The sequence below is a fragment of the Dendropsophus ebraccatus genome, chromosome 12, assembly GCF_027789765.1.
Source record: "Dendropsophus ebraccatus isolate aDenEbr1 chromosome 12, aDenEbr1.pat, whole genome shotgun sequence".
Lineage (NCBI taxonomy): Eukaryota > Metazoa > Chordata > Amphibia > Anura > Hylidae > Dendropsophus > Dendropsophus ebraccatus.
Window position 1 is genome coordinate 51,411,011 of NC_091465.1, and position 14,558 is coordinate 51,425,568.

At 41.4% G+C, this 14,558-nt stretch overlaps 1 protein-coding gene across 3 annotated transcripts in view; it reads right to left on the reverse strand.

Moving 5' to 3' along the window:
• Positions 1 to 14,558, reverse strand: part of BRSK1 (BR serine/threonine kinase 1) — a 227,696-nt gene that overhangs the window by 8,753 nt on the left and 204,385 nt on the right. For 2 of the 3 annotated variants that reach the window (XM_069947613.1, XM_069947612.1), the window contains exons 10-16: positions 11,833 to 11,997; positions 9,573 to 9,670; positions 7,696 to 7,846; positions 6,154 to 6,214; positions 4,018 to 4,225; positions 2,048 to 2,096; positions 1,794 to 1,917 (exon numbers count right to left, since the gene is read on the reverse strand). In XM_069947613.1, coding sequence (XP_069803714.1) covers positions 1,794 to 1,917; positions 2,048 to 2,096; positions 4,018 to 4,225; positions 6,154 to 6,214; positions 7,696 to 7,846; positions 9,573 to 9,670; positions 11,833 to 11,997 — 856 coding nt within the window. Of the gene's footprint in view, positions 1 to 1,793; positions 1,918 to 2,047; positions 2,097 to 4,017; positions 4,550 to 6,153; positions 6,215 to 7,695; positions 7,847 to 9,572; positions 9,671 to 11,832; positions 11,998 to 14,558 lie in introns of all 3 variants that reach the window. The other variant, XM_069947611.1, reaches the window with a different exon arrangement.

Consider the following 14,558-nt stretch of genomic DNA (forward strand, 5'->3'; position numbering starts at 1 on the left):
GCTGGCTACTATTTGGGCACTATTGGAAGGGCTGGCTAATATGTGGGTCAATTTTGGGGGGATTGGCTATTATATGCGTTGGGATTCAATCATGTCCTAACAATTTATCATGTCATTTATCATAGTGCACAGGGCTGGGAGACGCACACCACTGACAGTGCCAGGAACAACGCACGCTGCTCTGACAGTGCCAGCACAGCAGCATTTGGGCTTCAATAATTATCAAGGTTGGCCCGCGACTTTGTCCAATATTTTAACTTTGGCCCACTGTGTATTTGAGTTTGACACCCCTGATCTAGACCCATTACCTTTTTAAATTTAAACAGCCAAGTTCTTCTGAAACATCGGCCTCTGAAAACACTGGAGCTGAACCCACATAGCTGGAGGCAATGCTGTGTCAGACCATACTATGATTGTGAAGGACTCCTTCTGAAAACAATGAGCAGGAGTAGCTAGTAGCCTTATCTCCGTCAATAAATGTATTTTCCCCATTACTTATTTTAGTAATTCTGCATCCATTCTTCCTGTCACTTATATATTTGAAGAAGGTTTTATTCCCCTTCTTAGCAGATTTTGCCATTTCTTTCTTTTGAGGCTTTAGCAGCATTTATAAATAGTTTTGCTTCCTTGAGCCTAATTTTTTTCTTCCAGTCTCTTTATTATGTAAGCAAAGAAACAAAAAAAACCCCCTGAAAATATATAGACACAGCCTTATGAGAGTATACTATTATTCCAAGTGTTATAGGTAGAAGTGTTCAGGAAGAATACGGCCTTCTTCGCACATCCCGTAAAATTGCCTGTGATCGCAGATCTGCGACCGTGGACAATTATAGGGGACATGAAACCAAAGTTACTATTCACACGATCCGTTCCGTGTCCTAGTGCAGAGGTGAATTGCCGCACAGATCCCCCAATTGAAGTCTATGGGATCCCTGTTTTTCACTGATTCCACAGATGCCACATCCTTAAAATCCATGTAAAACAGGGATCCCATGTCATACATCTTATACCTGGCAGCGCATCACTTACCTGATAGCATGGCAGCGCATCCCCGCATCCCTGTGGAGCCAGAAGAATGAACGCCTGTGGGGATGCGCTGCCTGCTGTCCTTACACAACTCACCACCGTTAACCCCTTCACTGACCAGAGGCGCTGCCCGGTCTCCCCACATCTACATTAGGTCTCCCTGTATCCCGGCCCAGGAGTGTCCTATCATCTCCCCTGGTCTCCAGGGCCTCCCATGCACCGGAGACCAGAGACTGGAGTATGGCTGCAGGACCACAAGATCTGCATAGGCGAGGACAGGGGGGTTAGTGGGAACTACAAGGCTCAACGAATCCAATCATGGATGGTTTTTCATGGATCACAGATTTAGCTAGCAGACTAAAATAACGGTCCTTAAAAATCACTGGATATGTGAATGAGGCCTAAGGCAGCGTTCACAAATGCTCAGAAAAAGGCACAGATTTGTGTGCAAAACGTTTATACTCTTAGGGTACAAACACACACACCGAATATGCAGCAGATACACAGCAGATTTGATGGTGAAAACTTGATGCTGTGTTCACTTATTTAGATCTAATCTGCTGCGTATCTGCTGCGTATCGCAGCAGTAAATACGCTGCGTATACGGTGTGTGTGTTTATACCCTTAATAGAACTTTCCACATAACCCTTTAAAACTTTACACTTTGCCATGTGGTCACTTTTTTCTAAACTGAAAGAAATAAATGCAGATTTTCTGAGAGAGTTTAAGGAAAATGTTACAATAAAGCCTGTCTAAGCAATACTTACTGAGAGAAAAGCATGGACTATGTCGGCCTTTATGGAGCTGAGAGGTTTATCTTTAATCACCACAAATATCTGCTCTTCTTTATCTAGGTTGATGAAGTTTCCAAACCAAGACTTTTTGGCAAGCCTATGATCAAAGGGAATTAGAGAGTTTCATAGGTAAAAGGATTCAGTACAATTCTAAACAGGTTGAAAAATGTTTCTCTATCATGTAAATGCATAAGAAACATAAAATACGTAGGAAAAGGGCTACTCACTCTGGTGAAGACTCTGGAGTAAGACTTGACATTTCTTCTGGTGTCGGCACTGGGAAAAAAAATAAAGTTTACAAGCAATCAATGGGTGTGATTTAAAGGGGTATTTCAGGGTATTGTAAGAAACATATTATATTGATGTGGCAGAGTTAAAATAGAATGAAAACCTAAACTAGACCTTGTCCTCTGCTGGCCAACCACAGCTCCCACTCTTCTCTTTCCAAATCCCAATCTTCTATCTTCCTCCTGCTTCCAAAATGAAAGCTTGGTGCAGGACCTGTCCACTCAGCCAATCACTGGCCCAGCCGGCAGGTCCTGCACCAAGGGCTCTTTTCGGAGGCAGGTAGAAGATAAGGGGAGAAAAACATGAGCTGCAGGAGACCAGATCCAGGTAAGTGTATGTTTTTATCCTATTTTCCTCCCACTCCAGCAGCATCCTATGTTTTACTATTTGCTGGAATACCTCATTAAACAGGGTCTGAAGTTAATATTCCCTGGTAGAATTCTGCTCTGTGCCATTGACTTGTAATTCCAAGAAAAGATGCCCCATAGTAACTATTTTATGGAGAGTGCAAGCATTTACTAAAAAAGACATGTCTGGAGAGAGGACAGGTCTGATCTGCAGTGAATCTGTCAGCTGTAATTCACCTTCCAAACTGCTGACACTGTGAGATCGCTGTTAGGTCAAGGAGACACATGGTACCATTTTAAATTTCTACCTGTTCTTCCAGAATGTAAAAAAATGCTTTAATTCTCTTGTGCAAGGTGTCTAAGAGGTTCTCCCAAGCTCCTGAAGTGCTGGGTGCTGTAACCCCTCCTCACTCCCCCTCTCATATCTGACCTCAGTCAGCTTGAGTGAGAAGCCCTTGTCTGCATGCTTGTTGCCCTGACCAATAAAAACTCTTCAACTGACATGGAAATTTTCATTTTAAGGGTACAAACACACACGGCATATACGCTCTGTATTTACTGCTGCGATACGCAGCAAATATGCAGCAGATACGCAGCAGGTTAAATCTAAATCACTGAACACAGTATCAAATCTGCACCATCAAATCTGCGTATCTGCTGCGTTTACGCTGTGTGTGTTTGTACCCTTAAGCAACTCTGTATCCACCAACCCACCCACCAAGCCACTACCATCCGTTTGATGAGAGTAAGACCTTTCTGGTCGTGTCTTTTAAAATGCGCCTGGTGCCTTTGTTAGAAAAAAATATATATCATTTAGATCTGGAGCAGGAAAGTCAAACAGGTGTGGCCTGAAGTGTGTTTCCCCAGGTCCAGTGAATAGCTGCAGAATCATACAGTATACACAATGTATGTCACTGCTGCAGTACTGGAAAATATTTTGTTAGGTTGATTCCAGCCTAATTAAAAAATAAATCTCAGAAAACCTATTACCCCAAACTCTCTAAGGCCTTAAAATGGGTTGATGAGTACACACACCACTGTCTGCTGGTATCTTAAAGGGGTTGTCCATTATTTGATTTTTTAAAGGCCAAGCTGGGATAAAAAAAAAAAGATCAGAATGATGCTCACTTGCCCAAAGCTCTGATGCTGACATTCTGATGGTGCCCAATTCCTGCTGATCACCACTTCCTTGTCTTTTCTTTTAACACACACTAGAAATGCCCACTCTGATAATCACTGGCCACATAAGTGACCCAGGCCATTGACTGGCCGAGAAGGCATTACCTTGCGATAAGACTGGTATGAGGAAGTTATGATCAGTGGAGCATGAAGATGAGTACAGCTTTTTTTAAAATGTTTTATCATGGCCTGGCCACAAAAAAAAAAAAAAAAAAAAAAAAAGCTGGTCAGTCCCTTTAAAATTCAAATATTTTTACATGTTTTTGGTTATCATTTTCATTTCATATTAAATATACATAAAGTATAACTGCAGCCATTTTGATAAACAAATATCTAGACTGTGGCCACTAGATGGCACCCATATATAATAAAACAAAACCCACCTTGTAATTTCCGACGGTGGAACCGTGGGGAACCCAGGAAACTATTCTTGATAGAGTTGAGTCGTGTCTTCCAAGCTACCCCACCAACACCGGGACTTGAGGGAGGGGTGCCACTGGGCGTCCCAGTCGGGCTGTCCTTAGGCGTATGCACTGGGGTACCCAGCGGGGTAGGGAGGGGACTACCTCGGGGAGAAGGGTGAGGGGTCACCTGCGGCAAAGGGATAGATTTGGTGGTGGATTTAGTACCAGGGAAAAAACGAGCAGGTAGTGAGGAAGGAAAGAAAGGGGGGGATAATGGGGAACGATGAGGTGAAGTTGAGGAGTCATGCGGTGGGGAGGAGGCAGTCATGGTAATCGGTAAGGGATTTGATTTAATGGTCTGGAGGGGCTTCTCTCCCAGGCTTGTCTTAGCAGGCAACGTTTGGGTCTTCGGGTCAGGCTGACGGTGAGCAGCTTTGGATTGCCAGATGGCACGGGGGTCCTCCCCATCAGCGGCTTCCAGCGGTGTGGGGGAGAAAGTGAATACGGGACTCTGGCAAGGGGGGACAGAAAAGTGCCCGATGGGCATTGATGTTTGACAATGAGATGGAGCAATGTGGTAGGACATGGGCTCTATTGGTGTGTATATAGTATGTGTCACAGGTATGAACCTTCATCAATGCTAGTTCTCAAATAGGTGCTGAAAAGTCAATATAAATATGTTTTCTAGACGTTTCCAGTTTTCTTTTTCATGGAATAACTATCTACTAGTATGAAGATAAAATGTGATTAATTTGTATGAAGAGCAACATTTGACAAATATTCATTTGTAGTCTAAAATTGTCAATTATTCAATTTTTTTTTTACAAATGTTGGCTTGTTCCAGCCCAAGGCATGTATTAGGTTAACACATTTTAATTGTCACTGCTAAATTACTGCTCAATAGGATCTACTACTACTATCTACTACTATTAGATCACCCTAATAACATATTAAACCCTGATAATAAACTACTCTAATTATTAAATGATGCCAATGGCTTTGGAATAATTTAGTGGTCAGCAACTTATTAATGCTAATACGGGGGCTGCTGAGGAGGGAGAGGAGCCTCTAACATGTTTAACCAAAGGCACTGTTCTGTAATAATAGTTAGGTCACATAGGATTGCCATTATTTGAGCTTTGCAGTGGTGCTGTAAGATACAATGGGAGAAGCTAAGTGGAGTACAATACAATACCATAAAGAGATGATCCTTCTGTGTTATTTTTTTTATAGATCCATGGCTGTAGGTGCAGAAATAGCAGTAAGCACCCCATCTGTTATATGCAATAGGAAGTTCTAAGTCTGGGTGTTGCGACCAGCTGCTGGCATCACGCGTGCCATATTGGACAGGCAATACAGATCAGTGGGCTAATAGGCCATCTATAAGTTGGTGAGTATCTTTTAGACATGAAAGTCCACTGATCTGCAGACGACATACTGTTAAAATCTACATAGACAAAGTGATTGAACTATTCTTCATTGACAGTAAAGCTGTAACAATATCTATTTATGGGCATCAGCCTGGAACAAATGAGACTTCCATCAGATGGAATATCGAAATTCAGGTGCCCATATATTGGCCAAGACTCCTAAAGTAACTGTATATGATAAGTGGTTGTCACAGACATTTTTGTAGACATGATGTACTAGAGAAGCAGGCCTTGATCACGGCACCAGGCCCAAAGACAATAGTTGTGGGATCCTGTCAGAATGACACTATACTGTAAATTAAAGTATGATAGTTATGTATTTCTACACATTTAGATTTTTTTGGTTAAATAAATTGGTTATCTATACATGAATTTTAAGGCTATGAGTGGATAAGCTAAATCTAGGGAAGCATGGGTATGCCATTAATATATTAAATGTCATTACAGACTATACTTGAAACTCTACTTGAGTACAGCAATGATGAATAATGCAATAGAACAGTTCTGCCCATAAGGTTTGGAGGAAATTAGGCCTGAATTGGTGCGTGATGGCTAGTGATGGTGTATGCAATGTATGACACCAGGAAGTGACAATGTGATCTGCTGGTATGGTGAAGCAATTGTATTCAGTCCACTTCTGCTGTCGTCTCATCTGTAAAAACTGTATTTCCTTCTCAATACTTACCCTCGGACTGCTGAGAGGACTAGATGAGAGACCAGTTGAAGCACCGCTCACGGATCTGGACCTACATGAGAAAGATCTATTACCTACAATAAATGGAACAATGACGCTGACCCCATTATACCCTGTCCTAAATTGTATGCTTTGGAAGGATTAGGCTTCAGCCAGATAGATATATAGGTCAAGTGGTATGATTTCAAAGGCTCTTTCCTTCTGCATCTAGTAATTTCATGTGATCTCTCCCTTTTTAAGCCACACATCATTTTCTCTACAATATAATCAGGGATTGCCTTCTGTATTTTTAAAAAGAAAGTGACCATGCATTCTGAATGTAATGAAGGTACCTGCTGTGTGAGCTGTGGATATTCTATCACTATCACAGCTCTACTTCAGTTCAATTCCCATTCATATAAATATGTCTGCCCTATACAATTTATCAACTATAATAGATAGCAAATTAATTTCTGAACATAAGACTAATTTGGGCTTTAGAGCTCACACACACACACACACACACACACATACTAAATGGGTACTCCAGAGGGGAAAAAAAGAAACAAAATGGTGTCAGAAAGTTATACAGATTTGCTAATTACTTTTATTTAGAAAAAAAAATTTCAAGCCTTCAAGTGCCTTTCAGATAAGGATGTCGCTGCTGCCACCTCTGTCAGGAACTATCCATGACAGCAGATTACTACTAATCTGGACAGTTCCTGTCATGAACAGAGGTGGCAGCAGAGAGCACTGTGTCAGAGCTTGAAAAGTAGACATCACTTCCTGCCAGGCAAACAGCAGTTTATAAGTACATAAAGGCTTCATTTTTTTTTAAATGGGAATAATTTACAAATCTATATAACTTGACACCAGCTACTATAGAAAATATTCTCCAGAATAGTCCTTTAAAGTCCCCTCCAACCTCCAAGGTATTTGAAGCTACAATATGATTTGCATAGTGGCTCTTACTGCAATACTCTTTGTTACTGTAACCCAGAGTAGTATTCACACTAGTGCTCATTGGCTCATTGATAATGGGAACAGTTGACAATCTTATTGACAGATTCAGCTATAAAGGGGTTATCCCAAGATACGAAGTTATCCCCTACCTACAGCATAGCTGATCACTGGAGGTACAACCTCTGGGACCTACACCAATCCCAGAATAGAGGACAATTGCCCCCAAAACAAATGTAGTAGCCGCACACATACACGATTAGCGCTCTAGTCATTCTCTGTTGAACCTCTGGACATTGCAGAGTTTCGTAAGGAGTTCAATATGTGACTTTGCCACCATTGAGCACAATGCAAGTTGCCAGAAAAAGCAACCTGCTTGTTACTTCGAGATTGTGAATTTTCTATTTTTTCAACAGGCAAACTGCAACTGTGATTAAGCTAAATGGCAAGTCCCAGATTTGCTTCCATGCAACGCTTTCCTATGTAGCATTAGTCTGATATTATGTCTTTGGATCAATAAACTAGACAAATGCATACTTTGTTATTGAAAGTACTGTTCAAAATAATGGGTAAGGTGTATAGGCCGATCTGTACCTTTGACTGTGCTGTGCCATCTCAATTGCCCGTCGTGCAGGAACCGGTGAACCACCATCTGTCACACTTAAGACTTCCATAGACTTTCTTTCTGGGCGGCGCTTTCCATGGCGGTTCAGCATTGGGGAATCTACTCTTTTGCGTGGTGGATCTGTAAAAATACATTATCATAAGGTCTTGCTTACTGCAATGTTATCTTATTAGCCATATCTACTATTCCTGCCCACATATAGGGAAATATCTGTCCTCTTGTTCCTAAATCTAATGGTGGTGGTAATCCCGTCCACCACAAGGCATAGTGGCGCCAAGGTAAATTCGATAGCCGCTGCACCTTTCAGATATCATACCTTAATGCAAAATAAATACATTGTTATCAGAAAGTTCGCCCAGTGCTTTGCCTTGCCATTCACAATCACATTGGACTCTGGATACTGGTGACCTCCCAGAGGATGGACAGGTCATCAGTTGCTTTCTTATGCAGAATACACTTAGCTGGGAGCTGTAATTATTTCAAAATGGCAGCGCCTTTCACAGACTTTCAATATCCCATGTGAATCTATACAAGAAGAGTCATTAAGAAGTTGAAAAAAATAATGCATGTCTTCTAGATGGCCTACTGTAATGAGATGTGTCAGATGACAGATACTTTTAATAAAGATAATGTTTACTTGATAAAGAATTCAAGGCAGGACTTGTAGGACTTGCTAAGGGAATATACAACGCTATGAGCATCTGCTGAATTTATTAGTCCTAAATGATGTTTCTGGTTGCATTTTACAGTTAAAGACAAGGATTCATTGTGAAAGCTGAAACTCCCTGGGATGCACTTCTCTAAAATCACCATTCTACAAACCTTATTTAGATGTCACATCTCCCATATGGCCAACAGTGTGTGGACATCTGTCCGAAATATCGAGATTAGGGGTTCAGCAACACCCATTGCAAAGAGGTGTGTAAATTGAAGCATGCCACTATGCAATTATTAGACATACACTGGTAGTATCATGGACAGTACCGAAGAGTTCAGTGACTTTAACACCCAGTGACCATGTTTTTATGGCGGTGTCCAGCCCTACCCTGGACAAGGGCCCAGTGCTGTTCAAGTCGATTCACGCTGAGCAGAAATAATGGCTGCTTATGCACCGGCCCCCAGACATGCATCAGTGGTGGTGGTGTTACAGTGTGGACAGCAGAACTGTATTTTGCACTAGGCACTGGTGTTTCAGTCTCAAGGTGGATCACCCAGGAGGGACTGCTCATAGGGTGCATTCGCATGGCGATGGGCATTAGGGGCATTTGTATTTAAGGCCCTGAACGATATCTGGGTAGGGGGTCTTTATCATACAGTATCTAGGGGGCATCTTGTATGATACAGTACCCTCTCTCCTAATATACTGTTTAGGGCCTGGTGCCATACATACAGAGGGGGACTCCGCATGGGTACCAGTATACTGAATAGTATATGGGGACGGGAGGTCCCGGTTTGGCAGAAACTGAAGGAAATGCATCCCCATCTCTTTCTAGGATCAGCAATGTTTAGATCACTACTTACTGTCCAATTGTTGTGTTGGGCACACTGTGCCAGGCCCAGTGAAGAAGGGGTTAAAGAGTCACTCTCATTATAAGTCATTTTTTCCCATATGCTTTCATTATTTAGTATATAACTGTAAACTCTGCGATGATCCAATTCCCTTTCAGTTTTGGTTTTACCCAATGTTTTGCAAAGTTGTCCATGTATGCATGAGAGGCCTTGTTGGGTTAGGCCTCACAAATAGAAATGGAACGTTAACACATCAATTCTTATATTTTACATCAGCTGAGAATGTTTCTTGTGTTTTATCAATGACCATTTATGTGCAGTGACCCGGCTTCCATACCTATATCATTCCGAGGTGGGAGGTCTTCATCTTCACAACTTGGATATCTTTCTTTACGATCCAGGAGAAGGTAATAAATCATTTTCTCTTGGTTTTCACTGAAATAAAAAATGACCTTTTTACAAAAATTGTTGTAAAGAAGAATATCATCAGTGTGTGCCGCCTGTCGAACTCAGAGCTGCAGAGCATTCTTCCTTACAGGAGCTGCAGCTGTCAGTACTGGGAGCTGGCCAGGTAAGTGATTTCTGACAACTGGTGGACCGCAAAGTAGTTACAGATCAGTTTGAGTAAACAAGTTTTATAGCTGGCTGCATGTTTCAGCTGGATATGATCCTTCTAGAAGTTTATTTTAAAGGACAATAAATGATTAAGGCCGGGTTCACACTACGTAAAAAAACACGGCCGTATGTCATAACAACGACCCTATTTGCGCAAACAACGGCCGGCATTTGCAAAATAAAGGCCATTGTTTGCGCAAATACGGCCGTTGTTATGACATACGGCAGTGTTTTTACCTAGTGTGAACATAGCCTAATACATAAAGGAGATATAGCTGTAGTAAGTGTTATCATGACCACAATGATGCATTTAACTCAATGTTCTACCTGAATTAACTGATCTCCCTGACACAATTAGGGTGTCAGGAATCATGTTAGTGTAGCAACACCGAGCTGCTCACAAGGTGACACTTAAAGCGTAACTGTCATTTCAGGGTTATTTTTCTCAAAACAATAAATGTCTATAGTACAAGCGATTTTAAGAAACTCTGTAATAGGTTTTATTTACCAAAAGAGTTTCCTTCTGTACTGAAAAAGCAGTTTTCCTAGCTCCCCCTAACTTCAGAAGAAGCAGGATTTCTGTGTCCATTATGTGGCTAGGGAGAGGGGAGGGGCTAAGAGGAGTGCGTGCAATCTTCTCTCAGCAAGTTCCTAGATAAGCACTGATCTTTCTGACCCCTAAATCCACCGTTTTAGGTTCCCAGACAGTCTACAAACAGCTGACCTTCATGTCTCCTCTTCCTGCTTGCTCATCTCCCTCAGCCCTTCCCCCCTCCATAGGATATAATGGACCCAGCAAAACCCGTCTTCCCTGGCTTCTCTGTAATTAAGATGGGTTTGCCTGATAATGCACAGAGGTTTTTTTGCCTAATAAAACTTATTATAGAGTTTCTTAAAATCGCTTATACTACTGATTTCTGCCCCCCCCCCCCCCCCCCAAAAAAAATGACAGTTACGCTTTAAGGCTGGGTTCACACACAGTATATTTCAGGCAGTATTTGGTCCTCATGTCAGGTCCTCATAGCAACCAAAACCAGGAGTGGATTGTATGCACAGAAAGACTCTGTTCACATAATGTTGTAATTGAGTGGATGGCCGCCATTTAATGGCAAATATTTGCTGTTATTTTAGAACAACGGCTGTTATATTGAAATAATGGCAGTTATTTACTGTTATATGGCGGCCATCCACTCAATTTCGACATTGTGTGAACAGATCCTTTCTGTGTTTTTAATCCACTCCTTGTTTTGGTTGCTATGAGGACCTGACATGAGGACCAAATACTGCCTGAAATATACTGTGTGTGAATCCAGCTTAAAGATACAGATTAAAGATTACATAAGCATTCTAGGGGGCAATTTATTAGTTTGGCCTACCTCAAAGTTTAACAACAACTAATCTAGATGCTTCAATAATGTTTGACCATATAGAATGAGGGCTCAAACACCTTAAGATGGACCCCATAACAATTCACTAACTTTCCATCTTTTCACTAGTACTGTGATCCTAAGTAATATTAAAAATACTATGGATTGTGAACAGCCCAACAGTAGATGGAATAGATTCATTGGGTGTACACCACTGTCTTGTATCGAAGGAGAGGATTTGCAATTTTTTCCTCTCACTATGACCCTAAGGCTGGGTTCACTGACACTGGCCGTTCTGTGACAGAACGGCCAGTGTCAGTGAAGATCATCCCGGCCGGTACTGCAGTACCGTCCGGATGAACTTCATTTGTGTGAAAATTGGATGTGGGCACATTCAGGTGCGCCCACATCCCAATTCACCATAGCTGACAATGGAAAGTGCAGCCGGAGCCGGAGTCTTGCACAGCTACACACTACACACCAAGATCACTTTTGCTGTAGCCCACCTCTTTAAGGGCATAAAAGATCGCAATGTTGCCTCCTTGACTTGACACAACAGAATTCTCAAATATGGTGAACAAATCCACTTTATCTAAGAACACTATGGATACTTACTCTTCATTCTGTAGTTCTTGTTTCAGTTTGGTTTTATCCCTGAAGCACCCCAAGGAATGCATACTATCCAGGACATCCGGGTCAAACTCACTTACTGAGTGAATTCTCCTGATGGACACCTTTCGGGGCGTAGGCTGCTCGGGCTCTGGTTCATTTTTGCCACCCCTGTAGAAAGAATCAATAAATATGTCAATGATACTAAATGAAATTAAAGCGAATGTACCATCAGAAGTGGGGGTGGACTGGCCCGCCTCCAGTGCTTCTCTCCCAGCTGGTGCCTGGGAATAGAACAATGCCATACGCGGGAAACGGGTCGCAGTGCAAAAAGAGGACCGCAGCACTGGCTTCCCCGCACTGGCGCAGTTCTATCCTTGTGCAAAACTTAAAGGGAATGTACTGATGGTACATTCGCTTTAAGCTTGCAGAAATAAAACATTTGCTTGACCCCAAAAGAATCAGTAAGTGGACACATTTACACATACATGCCACTGATGCATGACTTATCAATGTAAAAAGGATTCTCTGATAGGAACAAGCTCTAATACAATAATGGAGATCTAATACAATAGGATCCCAAAGGCTTAGGGGGTGCTGAGACCCCCAACAATCACTAGATCGAGTGTGGAGAAGCACTCACCTAAATGCTTCTCTCTACCCATCTCACTGCATAAGACAGTTCCATAGACTTTCTATAGAATCTGTATCTTGCAGTGAAGAAAGAGGCAGGGGAGAGAAAATCTCAGCTGAGCATTTCTCCCTGCTTGATCTAGTGACTGGTGGGGGGTCTTAGCACCCAAACCTAAATGAATAAAACTCTTAAAACACTTTAAATAATACTATAGTCTCTATCATTGTGATATTTGCCAGCCTCGATTCTTCTATCCCCGCCTATCTATAAGCATTGTATGTTTGAGGTTATGATGCACTGATAAAAGGAGCGCTGTCATAGGATTAGTGCCTTTTTAAGGCAGAGCACAGTATTACAAAAAAAAAAAACACAACTGAAAACAACTATCAGCATGACCCATTGTATCTGGCACTAATCCTGTTCTAGTCTTCCTATATACCTCAGCCGCAGACACGTCCTCAAATGATGCAGTTATCTACAACATGTAATTGCAGCTGAAAAATCACTATGAAGGACTCTATAAGATAGAGATCTGTATACAGCACCAGCAGTTTATGACCGCAACAGAGCTATACTTAAAATTCCTGCCCAGTAAAATGTACATTTTACATTTTTGATGCCTAAGGCAGTGAGGAAGAAGTGACGTCTCCTGTGTTACAAAGTGCTGACACAGGAATCTAGCAATGCATTCGTCCTTGGTACGCAGGAGTCACACTATAATCTGTCAGTTTTTCTCTTTTCATTAATCTTGTGTGTTGAATTTGCACTCTTTTTAAGGTATATACATAACCATACTTGTATGTCATTAAGAATAGGCCCAAAAGTTATGCAAAGGTTAAGTCAAAGTCAAAGGGAATGCAGATATTACAAAACAATGGTCAAGTATAAATTATAAACCTCTTTTAGTTGGAAAATAGCCTAAATATAACCAAACTGGCAAACTAGAGTAACATAGTGGGCCTGAGTATATAGACCACATTTAGTGGTCTTTATTAACCCCTTAAGGTCAAAGCCCATTTTCGTTTTTGCGCTTTTGCTTTTTCCACTTTATGTTTAAAAGGCCTTAGCGTCTGCATTTTTTCAAAATATGCTGCAAAAAAAAAAATATATTATTTGCACTGTCAAATTGAAAAAAAAGGAATTTGTTTTCATTTCAGGGAGTTTGTGTTTACGCCGTTTGCCCTATTTTAAAACTGACATAGTATATATATTCCTCACATCAGTCCGATTACAAAGATATGTAACTTGTGCAACTTTTATATTATTTGATGGCTTTTAAAAAATGATTTTTAAAATAAACTAAATGTGTTTAAAATCGCTCTATTCCCAGCCTTATAACGCTTTTATCGTTTGGTCTATGGGGCTCTGTGAAGTGTCATTTTTTGCGCCATGATATGTACTTTCTATCAGTACCTTGATTGCACATATACTACTTTTTGATAACTTTTCATTACATTTTTTCTGGATTTGATGCGACCAAAAATGTGCAATTTTGCACTTTGGAATTTTTTTGCGCTTACGCTGTTTACCGTGCGAGATCAGGAATGTGATAATTTAATAGTTCGGGCGATCACGCATGCGTCGATACCAAACATGTTTATTTATTTGTTTATTTATTTATTTATAAAATGGGAAAAGGGGGGTGATTTGGACTTTTATTAGGGGAGGGGATTTTTATTAATAAAAAAAACATTTTTACTTTTTTTTTTTTTTACTTTAACTAGAAGTCCCTCTGGGGGACTTGTATATACACAGCACTGATCTCTCTCTCTCATAGAGATCAATGTTGTGTATATACACAGCAAAGATCCATTAGATCGGTGATACATTGCTTTGGCCTGATGCAGGCCATAGCAATGTATTGCCGAGCCGGGATCAGCGTCATTGTGACGCTGAGTCCCGACCTGGCCAAAGGAACGGATCTCCCCACCGCGATCGCATTGTGGGGCAGAGATCTGTCCCACTAGACACCAGGGATGCACGGAGATAAGTATCTGAATGCAGCTGTCAGGTTTGACAGCTGCATTTAGATGCTTAATTAGCCATTGCGGCTAATAGAGGCGCTCCCCGGCTGCAGATCTCTGAACTCCCCCCGCGT